This window comes from Capra hircus, assembly GCF_001704415.2.
Source record: "Capra hircus breed San Clemente chromosome X unlocalized genomic scaffold, ASM170441v1, whole genome shotgun sequence".
Taxonomy (NCBI): domain Eukaryota; kingdom Metazoa; phylum Chordata; class Mammalia; order Artiodactyla; family Bovidae; genus Capra; species Capra hircus.
The window spans coordinates 55,543,991-55,559,430 of record NW_017189516.1 but is presented as its reverse complement, the minus strand read 5'-3'; the positions used below and the strand labels follow the sequence as shown (position 1 = coordinate 55,559,430).

At 39.4% G+C, this 15,440-nt stretch overlaps 1 protein-coding gene across 1 annotated transcript in view; it reads left to right on the top strand.

The window, feature by feature from the left end:
• GLRA2 (glycine receptor alpha 2) overlaps positions 1-14,549 on the top strand; it is a 207,022-nt gene extending 192,473 nt beyond the window's left edge. Inside the window, exon 9 of the mRNA XM_018044055.1 lies at positions 14,156-14,549. Coding sequence (XP_017899544.1) covers positions 14,156-14,434 — 279 coding nt within the window. The 3' untranslated portion in view covers positions 14,435-14,549. The remainder of the gene's footprint in view (positions 1-14,155) is intronic.
• The last annotated feature ends 891 nt before the right edge of the window (positions 14,550-15,440 follow it).

Below are 15,440 nucleotides of genomic sequence, written 5' to 3'. Positions count from 1 at the left end.
TTCAGTCGATCAGTCGTGTCTGACTCTTTGTGACACCATAGACTGCAGCACACCAGGTCTCCCTGTCCTTCACTATCACCCAGAGTTTGCTCAAACTCATTTCCATTGAGTCAGTGATGCCATCCAACCATCTCATCCTATGTCATCCCCTTCTCCTCTCGCCTTCAATCTTTCCCAGCATCAGAGTCCTTTCCAATGAGTCAGTACTTTACATCAGGTGGCCAAAGTATTAGAGCTTCAGCTTCAGCATCAGTCCTTCCAATGAATATTCAGGGTTGATTTCCTTTAGGATAGACTGGTTGGATCTCCTTGCTGTCCAAGGGACTCTCAAGAGTCTTCTCCAACATCACAGTTCAAAAGCATCAATTCTTCGGCGCTCAGCTTTCTTCATGGTCCAACTCTCATATCCATACATGACCAATGGAAAAACCATAGCCTTGACTAGACGGACCTTTGTTGGCAAAGTAATGTCTCTGCTTTTCAATATGCTATCTAGGTTGGTCATAACTTTCTTTCCAAGGAGTACGCGTCTTTTAATTTCATGGCTGCAATTACCATCTGTAGTGATTTTGGAGCCCCAAAAGATAAAATCTGACACTGTTTCCACTGATTCCCCATCTATTTCCCATGAAGTGATGGGACCAGATGCCATGATCTTCGTTTTCTGAATGTTGAGCTTTAAGCCAACTTTTTTGCTCTCCTCTTTCACTTTCATCAAGAGACTCTTTAGTTCTTCGCTTTGGGCCATAAGGGTGGTGTCATCTGCATATCTGAGGTGATTGATATTTCTCCCAGCAAACTTGATTCCAGCTTGTGCTTCATGCAGCCCAGCATTTTTCATGATATATTCTGCATATAAGTTAAATAATCAGGGTGACAATATACAGCCTTGATGTACCCCTTTCCCAATTTTGAATCAGTCTGTTGTTCCATGTCCAGTTCTAACTGTTGCTTCCTGATCTGCATACAGATTTCTCAGGAGGCAGGTCAGGTGGTTTGGCATTCCCATGTCTTTCAGAATTTTCCACAGTGTATTGTGATCCACGCAGTCAAAGGCATTGGCATAGTCAATAAAGCAGAGATAGATGTTTTTCTGAAACTCTCTTGCTTTTTCGATGATCCAACGGATGTTGGCAATTTGACCTCTGTTTCCTCTGCCTTTTCTAAATCCAGCTTGAACATCTGGGAGTTCATGGTTCACTTACTGTTGAAGCCTGGCTTGGAGAATTTTGAGCATTACTTTGCTAGCGTGTGAGATGAGTGCAATTGTGCAATAGTTTGAACATTCATTGGCATTGCCTTTCTTTGGCATTGGAATGAAAACTGACCTTTTCCAGTCCTGTGGCCACTGCTGAGTTTTCCAAGTTTGCTGGCATATTGAGTGCAGCACTTTCATGGTATCATCATTTATGATTTGAAATGGCTTAGCTGGAATGCCATCACCTCCACTAGCTTTGTTCGTAGTGATGCTTCCTAAGGCCCACTTGACTTCACATTCCAGGATGTCTGGCTCTAGGTGAGTGATCACACCATCTGGGTCATGAAGATCTTTTCTGTATATTCTTCTGTGTATTCTTGCCACCTCTTCTTAATATCTTCTGCTTCTGTTAGGTCCAAACCATTTCTGTCCTTTATAATGCCCATCTTTGCATGAAATGTTCCCTTGGTATCTCTAATTTTCTTGAAGAGATCTCTAGTCTTTCCCATTCTATTGTTTTCCTCTATTTCTTTGCACTGATCAATGGGGAAGGCTTTCTTGTCTCTCCTTGCTATTCTTTGGAACTCTGCATTCAAATGGGTATATCTTTCCTTTTCTCCTTTGCCTCTTGCTTCCCTTCTTTTCTCAGCTATTTGTAAGGCCTCCTCAGACAACCATTTTGCCTTTTAGCATTTCTTTTTCTTGGGGATGGTCTTGATCCCTGCCTCCTGTACAATGCCACGAACCTCCTGTCCATAGTTCTTTAGGCACTCTGTCTATCAGATCTAATCCCTTGAATCTATTTCTCACTTCTACTGTATAATTGTAAGGGATTTGATTTAGGTCATACCTGAATGGTCTAGTGGTTTTCCCTATTTTCTTCCATTTAAGTCTGAATTTGGCAATAAGGAGTTCATGATCTGAGCCATAGCCAGCTCACCTGGCTAAATAGCACAGACAAGTGTCTTTGAGCTGCTCTTTAGTTGCACTAAAAAGCAGGGTCAGTGAACCAAATGACAGTGCTTTTACATTCTATAACATACCTGTGATATTCATGTATTCTTCCAGAAGCAGTGCATTCCGGGGTACCATTAAAGAAAAAAAAAACCTGCCATCTAACTTTCCTTTAATTACTCTAGCCTAACATCACCTCTTCTATAGTATCATGTGGGCTGTACATTCCTTTACCAGGTAGCAGCTATCACATTATAATGGAATCATTTGTCTGTATCATAGTTGCCCAGCCTCAGCACTATTGACATTTGAAGCTAGATAATTCATGCTTTGCTGTGAGGTGCTGCCCTGTGTATTGCAGGATGTGAAGCAGTGTTCTAGCCTCTACCCACTACATGCCAGAGCATGCTCTGCTCCACTGTGACAACCAAAAATGTCTCCAGACGTTGTGTAATGTCCTCTGGGGGATGGGGGGCAAAATCACTCTTGGTTGAAAGCCACTGGTCCACATATTCCAGACCTCTTCCACCAATCCCACAATGACTTCAAGGGCAGGACTGTCTTTTGTACCCTTTTATCTTTCCAATGCTTGGTACATTATGATGCTCAATAAATCTTAATTGAAGAAAACTACAGTAACTTGCACCAAGATGCCTGGAAGCCTAGATTACCTATATATCTATATCTGCCTGGGTTTAGTCAGGAAAACAGAGACACTATATATACTACTAGGTTAAGGGGTTTACTGTAGAAATTACAGCTTATATAAATATGACAGTATCTGGGGAAAGGAAGGTCTGGAAGGCTACAGTCAGAAGACAGAACTTTAAGCCAAACTTCTCATGAGGTAAGCAGGTATTCACAGGAAAATCTGAGAAGCTACCATATTTCGCCTCCAAAGCAGTATTGATAGTAAAATTGGAGCACATAGAAAGGTGTGGAATGCCACTTTATCCAACAAGTCAGCCTCATCTGACCCCCAAACACTCCCCAAAATAATGGCCTCTCCTTCCCTTCTACCTTCCACATCTCCCAAATTCCTCTCACTGGCAAACCCTTACCTGGAACCAATCAAGGAGGGAATTCTGGGAAATGCAGTTTTTTCCAGCTTGTAGGCAGGCACTTCTACAGGAGTGGAAGTGCCAGGTAAACAACAGATAATCTCCCACAGTAACCACTTTTTGACACCAAGTGTGTATGTTACATATAGAGATCAAACCATGACAATAGTCTGAAGAATTTGGTAGTCACAGTCATTCACATTAGAAAGCAAGTGAGTGTTTGATATGATGGGTTGTTGTTTCTGTTGTTATTGCTTTTAGTTTGGCAGTGGACTCTCCCCTCCAGTCTGCGCTGTGTAGACAGTCTCAACACTCGCTTTGCTTACACCCTGAACAGATGGCAAACTATGTTAATAATTGAACAGCTCATACTCCAGATGGAAGATGTTCACCTTCATGCTTCTTAGACTTTAGTGTGTCTTCTGAGCATTCTGGCCAGACCAGAATTGACAGAGACTACTGGAAAAGAATTTCCATATGCAAGGCATTGCTTCCCTCTTGAGGCATTGAAACATCACAACCATGTTATTGATTTCTAAACTGCTTTCTAAGACAGCAGCTGACATTAAGTGAAAATATTTCTGCTTTATAGATTTTGAGTCAAAAGTCAATTATTTTAAAATAATTACTTCCAGTCTATTAAAAAAAAATAGAGTGCTGGAGGTGAGGTGTGGTCCAAAGCAGAGTGAAGTATATAGCTCACTTTAGAAAAGTAGATTCAAAATATGCATTAAATGGACCTATATCTTCAGGATAGCCCATGAAAGTCTAACATATTTACACCTGGCCCTTTAAGGAAAACGTTTGCTGACCCCTGGACTAGAGGGAAAGCAACAAGAACTGAGCCCTGAGAAGTAAATGGGACATTACAAAGAGTTGTCTTTTACTGAAGTGAGAGCCACTGGAGGTTTGAGCTCATGAAGATCTGACCTGACTCACATTTTAACAGGATTCCTCTAGATGCTGGATTAAGAATAGACATTCTTGTTGGAAAGGAGGGTCTAGAAGCCAGGGGATCAGGTAGAAGATGATCACTGTGATTCTGGTGGAAATGATTCTGATGAATCACTGTAAGGTGGCTCAGTCCACATGGAGTGGACGCACTGGTAAGAGGTGCCTAGACTCTGGTCTGGAGATTGAGCTGGTTAGACTTCCCGGTACTAGATATGTTACATACCCCGCCCCTGCCATGTGCAGGGGAGGCTAGATACAGTCGTGCACATGTATGACCAACTAAAGCAGAGCTTCTTGAGTAGGTATAATGTTGCCCCCCAAGCGACATTTGGCAATCAATGTCAAGAGACATTTTTCATTGTCACAACTGCAGCAGAAATGTGTTGCTTCTTCTAGCAGGTAGAGACCCAGGGATGCTGCTAAATATCCTAAAATATACAACACAGTTCTCTACTACAAAAATAATTACTTGGCCCCAAATGTCAACAGTGCCATAAGTAAGGACGGAGAAGGCAATGGCACCCTACTCCAGTACTCTTGCCTGGAAAATCCCATGGATGGAGGAGCCTGGTAGGCTGCAGTCCATGGGGTCGCTAAGTCAGACATGACTGAGCGACTTCACTTTCACCTTTTGCTTTCATGAATTGGAGCAGGAAATGGCAACCCACTCCAGTGTTCTTGCCTGGAGAATCCCAGGGACAGAGGAGCCTGGTGGGCTGCCGTCTATGGGGTCTCACAGAGTCAGACACGACTGAAGTGACTTAGCAATAGCAATAAGTAAGGAACCTTGACCTCAAGAAAGGCCCACTAATGGAAGAAGAAAGAAAGATGGATTTTCATGGGTAATTAGGAGTCTTAGCCCAGCTCAACTGCCAGTGCCCTAACTCCTGCAAGGCATCTGCAGGCTGTGGCAACAGCAATTTTGGAGTCCCAGCTCATACCAAAGCTGAGTCTTGTTTGTCCTTTCTTGCCCACATATCTTTCCCCAGTTATTGGAAGTGAGCTTTGTCCCAAATAAGAAACTCTGCTGCCTTTTTTCTCTGTGTGTGTGTGTGTGTGTGTGTGTGTGTGTGTGTGTGTGTGTATATATATATATACACATACAGAAGCTTTTAAAAATAACATGTGTGATTGAGATGATGAAAGAGATTTTGTGTAATGAAAGGCAAACGGTGCAGAGCACTACAGTGCGGTATTAATTTGTTTAAAGAGATTTGTGAAGAAAAGTGTTCTATTAATTAAAATTTCAAGACTTAAAACTTAAAGATGTTTGGTAATGACTGTAGATCTACAAGAATTTTACTCTCTTCATCAAACCCAAATGGATTGCATATGAATTCAAATACCCTTAATATTGTGCAAATATTCCTTAGTCTTTACAATGGGTAATAACTGATAAGGTCTCATTTATTTGGTGAAATACTTTCATGTATATAAAACATACTGGCTTTTCATTTACCTAGCTTTATTATTTTGATTTGTGAGTAGATGCATAAATGAAAAACTATTTCTTCGTATTCTGGCTTGTCTATTCCATTTATTTTCTTTGCAAAGAAGTATGCATTTTTTGCTAAGATTGTTAATAAGATGGATCTAATTTTATATATTTTCACAGTATCTGGTCTACTCACTAGCTTAACACTGAAAAAAAATGGACAGTGTTTCAAATATAGATCATAAATACCTCAGCTCTTGAGTGGCACTGTGGAGTTTAGGTTTGCCCTAATTTTCTATAAATTCAATATGCAAAAACAGACCATGTGATAAGTAAGCTAGAAAAGAATTTTTCATATCATGAAAGACTTTTCCAACATTCATCTAAGAAGCATTTATCTTATATATGTGCTTAGTCATTCAGTCGTGTCCGACTCTCTGTAACCCCATGGACTGTAGTTCGCCAGGGCTTTGTCCATGGGGATTCTCCAGGTAAGAATAATGGAGTGGGTTGCCATGCCCTCCTCCAGGGGATCTACCCAACTCGAGATTGAACCCAGGTCTCCCATATTGCAGGTGGATTCTTTACCAACTGAGCAACCAGGGAAGCCCAAGAATACTGGAGTGAGTAGCTTATCCCTTCTCCAAGGGATCTTCCGGACCCAGGAATCGAACCGGGGTCTCCTGCATTGCAGGGAGATTCTTTACCATTTGAGCTACCAATAGTATTGAACACAGGCAACTTTAGCCGGGTATTGTTCTACATACTGGGGCATTCAAGGTATGCAAAACTGGTCCTTACACTTGAAGGTCACATAAAAGAAGTTGACATATAAGCAGCTAATTTTAACGTATGATGCAATAGGTTCCATTATGGGGTCAGCTTCAGTGCTACAGACCCATGGCCCAGGCACAGGGGTCAAGAAAAGGCATCCTGAATGAGATGAGTAGAGTCTTGCAGAACATGCAGGGGCTCACCAGGCAGAGGGAGGTGAAGACTACTCTATGCAAAAAAATAAAGCCAAAGACCATGAAACACCATGACAGGAGCAAGTATAAGGCAAAGACATAGTGGGTCCTTGAAAGTCACAAAGGAGCTTGGGAGTGGTCATTAAGGAGATGAGAAACTGTTGAAAAGTATTAAGCCAGGAATGGAAGCAATGTGCATTCCTTCAATTTCACTAGAGCAGAAAGTGGGGCTGGCTTCAAAATCTGTGGGACCTGGTACAACATGAAAACGTGAGGTGCCTGTTCAAAAACCATTACGAACTTCAAGATGGCTACAGCAAAGCATTAAACCAAGTATAGGACCCTTGAAAGCACTGGGTTGTGTATGACTGCACATATGCTTGCCCACAAGGCCAACTGTGCCAGAAGGCATCAGGGCAGGGGGAGGAAGAATACATTAAGACCTTTGTTTGCATACTGTCCAGTCTGTAGTTGAGAAGAAAAGTCTTAAGCATATCAACCAGCTAGAGATTAGTCTTGAGGCAATATACGAGACAGCATTCTAGTCCCATACTCAAACTCAGAAAATGGCCAAACGGCTAATCTCTTCATTTTAAACAGGAAATAGGAGACCAAAAATGTTGCGAGACTGAGGGAATTCAATCCGAGCCTTTTAGATTCTATCCCAGTGTCTCCTCCTCCTCTACAATGTCAAGGCTAGTGAGTCTGCAGTGAAAGGGATAGGATGGAAGTTCTTTGGGCAAGACTGATCCAGAGGCGGCAGAAAGGACTGAAAGTGACCAAGAAACGGAAATCAACTAGGAGACAATTGCTGTCCCCTCCCTTCTCCCAGGGAGCACATCCTTTCTGAGGCCTTTCTCAGAATCAAGAGGATCTTTCCAAGCACAATTTTAGAATAACTCATGGGCCTAGCATTGTGCCAGGGAAGAAGGGTACAGAAATGACTCAGGCACACTCTCAAGAGCTTATCCTTTGATGAATGAAGACAGTAGTGGGAATCAGCTATCAAAATCCACAGACTCTGTCTACTTATTCTTTAATATGATTGGGAAGCAAAAATTTTAAATAATAATAAAAAAGAAAATTGGAAATGAATTCTAAACATCAATAGGTAGCTACAGAGTTTTCTTTCAGATTCAGGAGATTATAGATGATTTTCAGATTGCCTTGTATATCTCTCAGTAATATTACCATCCATACCCTCACCAACTCTAAAGGCTTCAGGCTCACCTGAGCCCCAGTAAACCTTTGTACATATCTCAAGAATCTCTCTCATATCATTCTCTTCAGTTCTCCTGACCCCTTGAAAACCTAAGGTCTTATTCATTTTTTCCTTCTCTTGGTTCTTAATATAAGGCTTTAAACCAGCACCATGGCTTGCAAGGCCCTATATGATCCAGTCCTTGGTCATTTCTGAAACTTTGTCTCACCACGCTTTCTTTCTGCATTCCATGGGCCATTCTACCATCTCTCAACTGCAGGAAACTTTCCTATCTCAGACATCTCCCAACTCTGCTGTCCCTTCTTCAATGCCTCTCATTTTTTCAAACCTCTAATGAAATATCACTTCTCCAAGGAAAAGCTTCTCTTATTTGATCTGGCAGAAAAGAAGACCACTATTAATAAGCTCTCATAGCACCCTATACTTTTCCTTCAGAGCCCTATCATAGCTAGTAATTCTGTATTCATGTGATTCTTTCATAAATGTTTGTCTTCACCTCAAGGCTGGGAACTACCTGAAGGCAAGAGTCTGATCTGTTTTGCTCGTCACTGGATTCCTGGCAAATGGCACAGTGCCTGGCATGTCCTCGGGACTTTTCTGACCATTCAATCTAAAACATCCATTTCTCTGCCTTTCATCTCTCTTAGGTGTCTTACCTTGATTGTTTTATTTCAAGGCATTCCTCATTATCTCTGTGTGTGTGTGTGTGTGTACACAAATATGTGGGAGTGTCTTAACTGTGTATATGTATATATATGTATAAATATGTGTTTGTGTGTGTACACATGATTTCTCTACTTGTTACTTGTTTTCTCCAATAGCATATAAACTCCAAAAAAGAAGAGGCTTCACCTCCTTGTTCACTGCTGTATCCTCACCACATACCTGGCACATAGTAGGTGCTCGAGGAATTATTTGCTGGAAATATGAATACATAAATGGCAAGTGCTCAAGAAATGAACACCAGAAGTTCATTCTCCTTAGAAATCAATAATAATAGGAGGAATGGAGACAGTAGCATGGAAATATATACACTACCATATATAAAATAGGCAGCCAGTAGAAATTTGCTGTACAACTCAGGGAATTCAAACCTAGAGGTATGGGATGGGATGAGATGGGAGGTGGGAAGGAGGTTCAAGAGGGAGGTTATAGAAAGCAATCCAATACTGTAAAGCAATTATCCTCAAATTAAAACTAAATTAAAAAGAAAAATCAATAATTGAAAAAGAGATGATTCACTGATAATGGCTTTTTGGGAAAAAAATGCTATTCACTGTCTACCCCCAAATGACACTGTAAGAATTTTAATTCATTTCACCACATCATTAAGCAACAAGGGATTACATTTGGCTTACTTTATTTTAGATCAGTTGTTTCACAAATTTCGACTGGATTCTTCATCTATAATCTTGAATGGAAGTCATTTGGGGCCTCATAGAGACAAATTCATAAAACCTAGAAACTTCTAGAGTGTTCAGAGTCAGAGTTTGGAGATCTGACAAATCAGATTTGAATTTCAGCTTCCACATTTATTAGCAATATAACTTCAGGAAGCCACATAACTTCTCTCAGTCTCAGTTTCCTCTGAAACCTTGTGACTTGTAGGGACAGTTTGGTGATAGGATTGACTTTGGTTTTAAGTGCATGGTTTATAATCATAGTCAATATATGGTATCTATTATTCACATCTACTCCCAAGTCCCTGTGATACAGAGAAGAAAACTGAGGCCATAAGACTTGGGAATTTCTCAAAGCCATCCCTCTTCTCCAAGTCTAGGTGATAGAAATCAGCAGGTCTACAATTAAGCACCACCTAGAATTGGGCTTCCCTGATGGCTCAGCAGGTAAAGAATCCACCAGCCATGCAGGAGACACAGGAGATGTGGGTTCAGTCCCAGATCCGGGAAGATCCCCTGGAGAAGGAAATGGCAACCCACTCCAGTATGCTTGCCTGGAGAATCCCACGGCCTGAGGAGGACGACAGTCCAAACGGTCACAAAGAGTCTGACACGACTGAGCACCAAAGCACGCACGCAAGGCTTCATTTGCTCAGGGGACTTTTTTGGGGCAAACCTGCTTGTGCTTGGACTCACATCGTTTCCTAAGGAGGGCTGAAGACTCCTTTATGTCCTTGCATTGACTGAAGCTCACTGCAGCTTTGACTTCCAACTGGGCCATATCCTGGCCCAGAAGACTGAAGATTCAATCAAAGAATCTGGGTGAGAAATGGAATGGAGTTTTTCCCCACCTCAGTTTATAGGAGTCCTTTTATTTCCTCCTTTTTAGGACATAAAAGAAAAATTAGAAATACTGGTCCCACTGAAATCTTTCACTGCATAAATCCCATAATCTTTAATTATATTGAAATTATTTGCTTATAACAAACAATTCAGTACCATGCAATTCTGCTGAGCTTTAGGTTCAATTTCACATCTAGACAAGAGTTCCAAACACAGGAATGGGTAAATCTTATAATAAGTAAAACCAATGGCTAAGATAAGTAAAATAAGGTGATAAGTCTCCAACAAATTGCATAGTGCCATGGCAGTTCTTCCTATGTAGACAGGATTTAAGGAGATTTTATTAAAGTGGGATACAGAAATTGCATGTATTGAAACTTTGACTGGATGATTCCTTTTCTATGAAATTGACTCGGTGAATAACAAAACAGAGTGAGCTAGAAGTATTCACTGCTCAAAGATACTGAGGATGGTAGGTCAGCAGCAATAATTAAGTAATTAGTTTTCTGGCTAATTAGAAGAAATGGAGAATATATGCCTGAAATTCTTTCCTCACTGAGAGAATCATACCAACTCTCCCGGTGAATACATTCAACTAAGCTGTGCCTTCAGATTGTTCTTTATTTCAGCTTTAGTTTATCCATGACTCAAGCTCATCTCCATTTTGCCTTCATATAGGAATCCTGCCATATTACCATAGCATTTTATTCTGAACCTGCTATAAAGGCAATTAGTCATTCATTATAACACCAAAATTCAAAGTGGTTGCAATTATGTTTTCTGAATCAAGCCCTTTGATGTGGGTAATTTAAGGTTCTATATTTAAAATGCATTCAATGAGTCATAATGGTAAATAAGAATACCCTTAAACTAGCATTCATATCTCTTGCACATGAAAAATTAAATGGATAATTTCTACCTACGACAGATTTATTTTGTGGTGGATAATTTTAAAGAATTGATTTAATTAGTTGTAACTATGCTCAGAAGTATAATTTGAAATACCATTGAATGGAAAGGGAAAGTATTTTCAAGCAGAGAGAAAACTCTCTTAAAATTTCCTTTGTTCATTAGTCAATGAACATTTATTAAGCACCTACAGATTGCACGGCAATGTACGACATAATAATAACCTAATTCGGCATTATTCTATTCTAGTTCTGCAAGTTAATTGAATGAGTTAACCTCTTTAGCTGTCCATTCACAGTATGCCAATAGACAACAGGAATTAAATGAATGAGTCAATCTGAAAAAAAAACATGGATGTATTTAGGTTTCCTTTTGTTTCATGTGCTAAAAACCAGTTACCAGCTAACTAGTCTTTTTTATTTCTTCAGGGAGCCAGGGATTTTAAAAGAATCTTATTTCACTCAGGCAGTGAACTATACACTTAATCATGACTTTCTAAGTGTTGATACAGAACAGCAATTTGTAAGATTCTACAGATATGGAAAGGAAAAATAGCACAGTAATTTTAGGCAGATAAGGGGAAATATATTCTGAGGGCTGATTTTCACTTAAAAATTATCTTAGACTTAATATCATAGACTAGGTTCAGCATTTTAGAGCTGGACATTAGAGATGATCTAGGCCACTGGTTTCTAACCATTTGTATTAGAGACATTGGATTTTGTAAAAAAAAAAAAAACACAAACAAACAAACAATGGATTCACAGTTCTCATTCCCAGAGATTGTGATTCACTTGGTCTGGAAGAGGCTGGGAGGGGAAGCAGGCATAAATATAACTCGTAAAATTTCCCTAGCATCCAAAGCTGAGACCCACAGACCTAGTCAAGCCTCAATATTTTGGCATGATGTCTCCAAGCCTTGAAAGAATAAATCTCCTGCCTAAGAAAAACACAGCTTATAACCCTTGGAGCCATGCTTAGAACCCAAACAGCCAAATTCCTAGTCTAGATCTATTTACTAAACCAATTGACACCATTTCTATTTCTCTCACACACTGGTTCAGATCTAATTACAAGTTAGTACGTAGGAAGAATAAGACTGCTTATAACTCGTAACTAACACATTCCCTCCTCCTAGAGACCTGTGTGTTTCTTTACTTGTTAACTAAGTCTTCCAATGATGCTGTAATGATTAATATATCTGTTTATTCCACATTTTTAAATACTTATTTGAAACTTTTGCACCTATAAAATATGTCATTCCCATTTTAAGACAAAGAAAGTAGATTTACTATTTGAATCTGAGTCCAGTTGAAGTCTCTATTATAGAGCTTATAGAGCTGAGCACCTAGCAGTACTCAAATATCCAGCAGGGTTTGCTTAGCCACATCCCTGACATGAAAATGTCTTTAGTTTGGCCACTTCCACTTGGTTCTAAAAGCTCCGTGCAGGTAGGGTTCTTGTCCAACTTCATCAACTGTCTCCCAGCATCTAGCAAAATGCTTGCCATAAACTCAACATTCAAAAACTACTTGTTGAATGAAAAATCCTACTTACATTTTGTTAAGAAATGAGACAGAGTATCCTGAACCAGCTCGTGAAAGAGTCTCAAATACATAAATGTATTGGGAAGATGGTTTTATAAAGGAGTAGTTTTACAATTATTTTATTAGAAGAGCTTTGGCCTGACTTTCCTCACCTAAATTTGTCTTTGTTGTACCATTTGGGTTACAGTTGGGCTCTCCCTCACTAATATTATGTTAATAGTCCTTCATTCAAATGATACAAATGAGCTTACTTATAAAACAGAAATAGTCTCACAGATTTCAAAAACAAATTTATAGTTACCAAAGGAGAAATGTGGAGGGGCAGGGATAAATTAGGAGCTTGGGATTAACATATACACACTACTATGTATAAAATAGGTAACCAACAAGGACCTACTGTATAGTGCAGGGAACTCTACTCAATATTCTGTAATAACCTATGTGGGTAAAATGACTGAAAAAGAATGGATATACATATATGTATAACTGAGTCACTTTGCTCTACACCTAAAACTAATATAACATTGTAAATCAACAAAACTCCAATAAAATTTTTAAGAAGTCCTTCATTCAGTATACCTTTTATATGCGTGAAGGTGCAACTGACATGCAATAAATAGTGATGAAATAAAATACCGAATTTTACTGTCTTTGGAAAAATGTAACCAAATTAATTAACATAAGAGTTCGATATCTTTGGTGAGTCAAAAGGGTGGCACAGTATTGCAGAAAGCACTAACCTAGTTGCAGAAGATGATTCAATTGATGACTATTTAGAATTAAATTTTTATTAAGCAGATCATTTCAATCCTACCTTTTCAACCCAACCACACAGCCAAATTCCACACTTTTGCCTCTATGAAGGGTATTTTCTCTTTACCCAGAGGTTATGACTTTGCAGTCTTTTATCTGATTCATGTAGAAATGAGGTACTGACATGAGCTAAAATGACATGTTTAAATATGGTAGAGATGAATAGCCAAAGAAGCAATGCAAAAAACCGACAGTAGAAAAATTAGCCATGGTAGAAATACTGAACACCAAACAATGAATATTTAATCTCTGCTATCTAACTGAGATGAACTAGAGGGTTGGAGGGGGGAAAGGTACATTTAAGGAGTTAATCTTAAATCTAACACTAATATTAAAGCCAAGGTTAATGGAAGGAACTGGGCTGTGAATGGGCCACAACAGCTCAGGAACATGACGAGGATTCAGTAAATGTTTTGTTGAATGAATGAATGGGTAAATGAATGATTAAGTGAATGAGTGACTGAATGAACTGTCCTCTTTAGAAATTTAGAGTATAGTACTTGGATTTGAAGACTTGGATTTAAAAATAAATCTATCCAGAGCTGTGGATTAATAAACTAGATTTTGGGAAAGTCAGGGCTGAATATAATATAGGTGTTTCTATTTTTCATTTAATTAAAATGACCACAGAGTCATTATTCTTACCCTTAATTTCTGAGCCTGAAAAAGTTAATGAACTATATCTGTTCCATGAATAACTGAGTTGAACTTGAAAGACAACTTCCATTCCAAAAGCCTCCCACACTACCAGTTAACTGTGATTTACCCTTTTCCTTCTGAAGAATTTTAAGCATCTTCCATCTGATTTGACTGACAACCAATCTGTACTTCCTCTGTCTTTATTCTCCCAGGAAGAAGATGTTACTCGTGAAAGTCGTTTTAATTTCAGTGGTTATGGAATGGGTCACTGCCTTCAAGTGAAAGATGGAACAGCTGTCAAGGCCACACCTGCCAACCAGCTCCCACAGCCCCCCAAAGATGCAGATGCCATCAAGAAGAAGTTTGTGGACCGGGCAAAAAGGATTGACACGATTTCTCGAGCTGCCTTCCCATTGGCCTTCCTCATTTTCAACATCTTTTACTGGATCACATACAAGATCATTCGGCATGAAGATGTCCATAAGAAATAGATGTGCTCTTCAGATCCTGGGACCTTCTTGCCTAACTGCTGTGCTTGTAAATACACAGTGAAATTGTCTTTATATCACTTTGACAGAGGAGAAGACTGGGGGAGGGGGAGGGAGGATCATGGGGGTGGGTTTCCTGGCACCTACATGAATAAAGATAAGTTATCTGGGCAATGAAGGAAAATGTTTGCACAAAATTAAGGTTTTGCAGAATCACGTGAGCATAATTACATTCATAGTCTTTAGCACTGCTCTTTCAGATGATGCATTAATTAGACATGATATGCAAGGTCAAGTACTTGAGGGCTATTTGTTTTTTGGTTTGGTTTGGACTAATTCTGGTACTGAAAAGATAGTTTGAACACACGTGTGTGCGTGCACACACACACACACACACACACACACACACAAGGAAAATGCTTACCATCTGACCATAGTGACTAGCCTATAGTGAGTTGAGGACCAAACTTTTTCAGGAAAATGCTGCCTTGTTTTTAAAACAGCCTCCTGAGCTATGTTCTTTACAATGTCTGTAATTAGTGTTTCACCTGAGAAATCCTTTTGTGGTCATAAATAATTTCTACTTATTAAGAAAACAACAACAATAATACATACCAATCACAAAGAACAGGTTTCTACTTTATTGTCTGTGTAAGTGTACATTTTAATATTCTTTTTCTTTCCTAGATGCAATTTGGGGATTTGAATTATATATTGTGAAATTGATTTGATCATATGCCCTCTTGAAAATGAATGCCCATTTTCTTTTAGATCCAAGTTAGCACACAACATTTTTTTTCCGCTTTGCCTAAATTTATGTGCAATTAAGTGCTCAAGTGTGACTTAGCCATTGCAGCCTCTCAGCCACAGTATTTATGAAGATGATGTGTCCTGAACGATGTAGCTCATATTAGCTTGAACTTCCCATTTCTGCTTTCATTGTAGGTGTAACTATTAATCTTAATGTCAACTGACCCATGATTTCTACTGTCAATCTAAGTGAATATTG